General features: G+C 41.3%; 1 protein-coding gene across 3 annotated transcripts in view; it reads right to left on the minus strand.

Annotated features, from left to right (window-relative positions):
• LOC131254094 (ABC transporter I family member 6, chloroplastic) overlaps nucleotides 1–2,223 on the minus strand; it is a 45,915-nt gene extending 43,692 nt beyond the window's left edge. The window contains exon 1 of one of the 3 annotated variants that reach the window (XR_009175499.1): nucleotides 1,839–2,222. Coding sequence is in view for 2 of the 3 variants with exons in the window: in XM_058255119.1 (XP_058111102.1) it covers nucleotides 1,839–2,156 (318 nt within the window). In the remaining variant the exon portion in view is untranslated. Of the gene's footprint in view, nucleotides 1–1,838 lie in introns of all 3 variants that reach the window. The other 2 variants (XM_058255119.1, XM_058255113.1) reach the window with 2 other exon arrangements.
• Between the last annotated feature and the right edge of the window lie 3,777 nt (nucleotides 2,224–6,000).

Genomic DNA, 6,000 nt, shown 5'->3' on the forward strand with positions numbered 1-6,000 from the left:
CATAACCTCATGAAACATGAAACATGAAACTCAAAAGAAAAGAAATAAATGATATTTTTTTTTCTGAATTCCCAGCAATTATTAGACCAACACAACATGAGAACAAATGCGCATGCATGCAAATGATGTGTGTGTGTGTGTGTGTGTGTGTGGGAAATGGTACTATGAGGTCGACCTCATGGGAACTTCCCATGAGGTCGAGCTATGTGGGCCCCACCGTGATGTGTGTCAAACATCTACCCCATCAGCCAGATGCACCATTTCATGTTTGGTTACAAACTTAAAAATCAAGTCAATCCATGACTTGGGTGGGCCACACCACATACATACAACAGTTGACAGGGGTTACCCTCCCATTAAAACATTCATAATTATTTATCGGGCGCATGGAGATGTGGTTCATAAATCCAGCCCATTCATTGTGTGTATCCCACTTGGATGAGGGGTCAGACCAAGTTTCAGCCACATCCAAAACTCATGTGGGCCCCACCAAGTGCTTTTATATGTTTTAGGAATGTCTTCACATGGTTTTAGATGGTATGGCCCACCTGAGTTCCGTATACGGCTGATTTTTGGGATATCCCATAAACTGAAGGGGACCCATCAAATGCACAGTGGTGATGTTTGACAAACATCACGGTGGGGCCCATAGGCCCCACACCCTCCCATTATATATGTGTGTGTGCGCGCTTTTCAAGAGATGCACATGAAATATCGCGAAGAAGAAATGTAAACTATGTCAGTATCCCAGTGAATAAGTCTGTGTACCCAATAAATAATTGAAACAGGGCATGAATGTCCCTTCTTTTTCCACATGAATTGAAAAAAAAAAAAAAGAATAGAAATAAATAATCCCAAAAAAGACTGTTTTCCTCATTCTTGGAAAGGTGCTTTTATTTTTTTTATTTTTTTTTTTAAAAAAAAAGACAATTTTTTTTTATTTCCTGACGATTATTAGACCAATAAAAATGGTGTTTAGGTTATTGAAAGGGAGAAACTTTGATACTCTGCCAAGGTGTGATGGTTGGTATGCAAACACTGAGAGATTGCATAAAGATAACCTAAAGGGGAGTTATTTGATACTCCAGCTGCGTATGAAACTTGATACACAGGCACTTTAGAAATTATACATGTGACATAACTCGAGTTAAACCAGCTAAAATTTGGAATTCCCTGTGCCTAAGTCAAAGTCCCAAAATGAGTTTCGTTAAACAATGCTATCTCCAATTCCTGAAAACTGGTTTGTTGAAACAGGACCATTAGATTTTATTTTATTTTTCATCGTTAACCGTCTACTAATTGTCCACCAATCCAATAGTCAATAATCAAACAAGTGTAATTTTTGGGTCATAATACATCTAAATTGGGGCCCATATTTTGGACAGTTTCATTTGAATTACATGGATCTCAAGCATGTAATTTCTAAGTGATTGTGTATCATCCATCACACTGCCAGAATATCAAAGATTTCCTCTAACTTAGATTAAACCATTCAAATAGTGTCCCAGTTTAGATGGCCCGCAAACCAAAAATTACCTTTCATTTCCAAACTGACCAATTGGTGGACACTTAATGAATGGTAAAAATGAAAAAAAAAAAAAAAAAATCTAGGGTCCTAATTCGACAAACAAATGCCCATTAATCAGAGGTTAGAATTGTTCAATCAATTTGAATTTTTGGATGATGACCTATCTACACTAGCTCTTGCACTTTGGACCATTTGATTTGAGCTATATCAACCATCATACTCTGCCAGATTATCAAATAACGCACGTTATTAAAATTCACACACGGTGCATTTTAGACGACATCAAGGAAAACGAAACCCTAATCCGTACCTCCCCTTCGAAGATGGAGAGATTTATGCCACGTAGGATCTGCTGCTTCGATTCTGCAATCACGGCCGTCAGATCTTTCACTTCCAGTAGTAGTTTTGGAGAATCTCCGCGAGGGTCGGTACAGGAATTCGTGGCTAGAGAATCAACGGCGACGCTTGCGTTTGGAGTTAGAGGCCGATGGCGGTGGCGGAGAGAGCGACGGAAAGTTGGGAGAGGGAAGGAGTTGGTTGCAGGGGTTATAAATATGGGCGAATTGGGTGTCCGATTTCTGGAAGACGAAGAAGAGAAGGAGAGGGGGAAATGGAGGAAGAGAGCCATCGGAGCGAAACGGCGGCGATGAGCTTTGCGGGTTTTTCAGTTTTTCGTTTTTTTTAAAAGAGGCGAGGGAGGCGTTTGTGGATGGGGGAGCAGATTGGTGAGACCCTCACCTCAGCCGAGGCGGTGCGGCCCTTATCGTGGGGCCCACCTTGATGTATCTATCATATATCCACGCCGTCCATCCTTTTTTCCATATCATTTAATTACATTATACTAAAAATAAATAATATCCAATTATCAGGTGGACCATACCTTAGGAAACAGTGGTGACTGAATACTCTACCATTAAAAAATTCTTAGGACGCCCCTTAATGTTTCTTAATGTTTCCGTAGCTTTTATTTGCCATCTAATCCGTATATAAAGTCACATAAGCCTGAATGAAAGGATAAAAAACAAATATCATATTGATACAAAACGTTTTTGGTCCATTAATAGTCATTTACCACTGTTTCCTATGCTACGGTTTACCTAATAATTGGATCTTTTCTTTTTTAGGGTCATATGCTTAAATGATATGGAAAAAAAGGATGGACGGAGTAGATATAGAGTAGATACATCAAAGTGGGACCCACGGTAAGGGCCGCACCGTCTTTGGTAATGGCAGGGTCTCACATAATCCGCTCCAGTGTGATGAGAACGACAGGAATCTTGTGCAGCACATGTTTTGCCCAGCGCGTAAAACGCACGATCTCTATGGGGTCCACTAATTGTATATGTAAAATCCACTCCGTCCATCAGGTTATAGCATCAATCCTAGATTTCTGGAAAAAAAAATTAGCCAGATCCCCAACTTTAGATGAGACAAACCGCAGGTAACAATGGGAATGGGATGCTAACCATAGGTTTGTGTGTGAGACCACCATGGTATGCCTACTTCATCAAACCCGTTAATCAGGTGTAAGTCACCAGGATCAATTGAATATACAAAAAGTAGGCAATTGAAAACTCAATCGGACCACATCCGTTAAACTCCGAGGTTTTAGTAGCAATTTTACATTTTCCCATTGGTGGGGCCATATGAGTTTGTATCAGGCGAATCATTTATATGTATAACTGAAATAGCGGATTAGATTACCATACTGTATAGTCCGATCCATGCTGTGTAGTTTATATGTAGACTTAGGAGAAGAGTTTCCACTCAATGGACATACACATAGAGTAATGCTCACACACAGCTAGTCAGCCATTACATTTTCGTCCAACTAGCTATGCATTTATTGAGAACTTTTTTCTTAATTAATGTAAGTAAATGCTTTTACTCCATACTCATTTCATTTTAGCATGGAATAGTGGCCACGGCTTAGGTGGGTCCCATGATGGTGTTAATGTAAAATCAACCCCAACCATTGCGTATGTCACGTTAGATCAAGGTCTCAAATTTTATCCTCACATGTGGTTCAAGAGGACCACACGATTGGAATTAGTGTACATGGAAAGGTTCACCCTCCAAACATATTCCCTTGGCATATGAATCATGTATGAACTTGATTTTTGGAATAGATTTCACAGTTTCATCATGGTGGACCCTATAAAAATCAAGGGTGAATGTCTCTCTCCTAATTATTCTCATTGGTGTGGCTCATCACAGGTTAGCTTGATTTATTGGTTGTAGGTGATTTATTGGTTGTAGGCTTATTGCTTGATTACACATCTAATAGTTAAAGTTAGAGCTAAGCAGAATCTGACCCGAACCGACAGATCCAACTTGATCCGATCCGACCCGAAGGCCTACTCAAATCTGACCGTACATCGAGTCGGGTTCGGATCAGTGGCCAATCCAAACCGATTCGATCTGATCCGCACAATATTCATTCAACATTGTTTCCTGTAATGTTGCCCACTTGAGATTAGGATATACCTCATTTTTAGTTTAATACCATAAAATGATCTAGGAAAAATAGATGGACGGCATGGATGAAATAATAACATCATGGTGGGGTCCACAACACTAACCACCAGCCATTGGATGATGGCATGGGAGTAGCCATTCTGTCCTCTTAGCTCATGGGTCAAGATGCATCGAGCCCCGAGCTCTAACACGAGATAAGAAAGAAGAAAATGGCTATATGTGGTCCAGCTCATGGAACTTCCCATGCGATCGAGATGTGTGGGCCCCACCGTGATGCGTGTCAAACATTAACATCGTGCATTTGATGGGTCCCCTTTAAATTATGGAATATCCCAAAAATCAGGCGTATACGGAACTCAGGTGGGTCATACCATCTAAAATCACATGAAGACATTCTTAAAACATATAAAAGCACTTGGTGGGGCCCACCTAAAATTTGGATGCATCTGAAACTTGGTCTGACCCCTCATCCAAGTGGGACACACATAATGGATGGTCTGGATTTGTGAACCACACCTCGATGGGCCCAAAAAATGATTATGAATGTTTTAATGGAAGGGTAACCCGTAGTACCACCCACCAGGCCAACAGGTGTATTGACGTCAGCAAGTTCTATGGATCCCACCATGAGGTATGTGTTATATCCAAACCGTCCATCCATTTTGCGGGCTCATCTTAAGGTTTAAGTCGAAAAATAAGACAGATCTAAAGATCAAGTGGACCACACTGCAAAAAGTAGTGGGGGGTTGAACGTCTACCATTGAAACTCTTTTAGGGTCACAAAAGCTTCAGATCAATGTGAAATTTGTTTTTCCTCTTCATCCATGTAGTTGTGAACTTATTAACAGATTGGATGGAAAATAAACGTTATGGTGGGCCCTACACATTTTTTAACGTGAAAATCGTATATATTTTTTTTTATTTTTAAATTATTTTTTAAAATAAAATCGATCTGAAGGGTACCTAACCCGATCCGACTCAGTTTCCCTGACCAAGGCGAACTCGGTTCGGGTCAGGCCAGCAGTATAACGGATCGGATCGAGTTCGGCTTAGTGCATTAAAAGTTTTGGACCGAGTCAAGTTGGACCCAATCTGGTCCGACTCGACTCGACTTGATGCCCGCCTCTAATCAAAGTGAATCTTAAACACATATCAAAGAAGGCCAAAAAAAAAAAAAACGATTAGGAGTGGGAGTCTATGTGATACTTGTTTCCAAAACACTTGTATCAGGCATAATTTAATGTGGTACTTAAGGGCGTGTTTGGCCAGGCGCTAGATATGGTTTTAAGACATAATAGGAGGGTTAGTGCGAGCAATCCCATCTCGTCTGTTGTTTGGGATGGCGGGTGTACTTCATCCACTGCACCCTCGTAAACACCGCCCGCCGAAGAGACGGATTTAGCAAATCCCACCAAGATTTCCCCCATCCCTCGAAATACCATGGGATTCGGGATGGGATGGAAAATCTGGTTTCAGATGGCGTGGGTAGGACAGCGGATGGGTGATGAAAGAGATGACACGATCAATCCGGTCTGCGTGCGTCTCCATATAATGTCCATGCCCTAGCAGGGTAGGGCGACGATGCTGCTTGGTGGGGATCGGTAGAAAATCAGGTTTTTAGTTGTTCATCTTCCTCACCGACGTTGATCAGGGTGGAATCTCACCATTTGAAGGTAAGTACGAAAATTGAGGATTTTCATCCTATGTTGAGTCTGTTAAGGATGTTTTGATGAAGATGTTTTAACATGGGGATTTTCGTGGGTTAACTGGTGGATGGGGATTTGCGGGTTGGATCCTTGGTAGTATGAATGTTTTCATGAAGTTGAAATTGGAATGGGGCTTTCCGTGGGTTTGGTTTCTTGACCCGCCATACGCATCGATGGGGAGTGTGACTTGTAGGGCAGAGGATCGGTGAAATTGAAATGGGAATTTTTATCGGAATGGCTTCTTGACATCCGAATCCATAAGCATCGTTTGGGTGTGTGATTTGTAGG

This window comes from Magnolia sinica, chromosome 1, assembly GCF_029962835.1.
Source record: "Magnolia sinica isolate HGM2019 chromosome 1, MsV1, whole genome shotgun sequence".
NCBI classification, from domain to species: domain Eukaryota; kingdom Viridiplantae; phylum Streptophyta; class Magnoliopsida; order Magnoliales; family Magnoliaceae; genus Magnolia; species Magnolia sinica.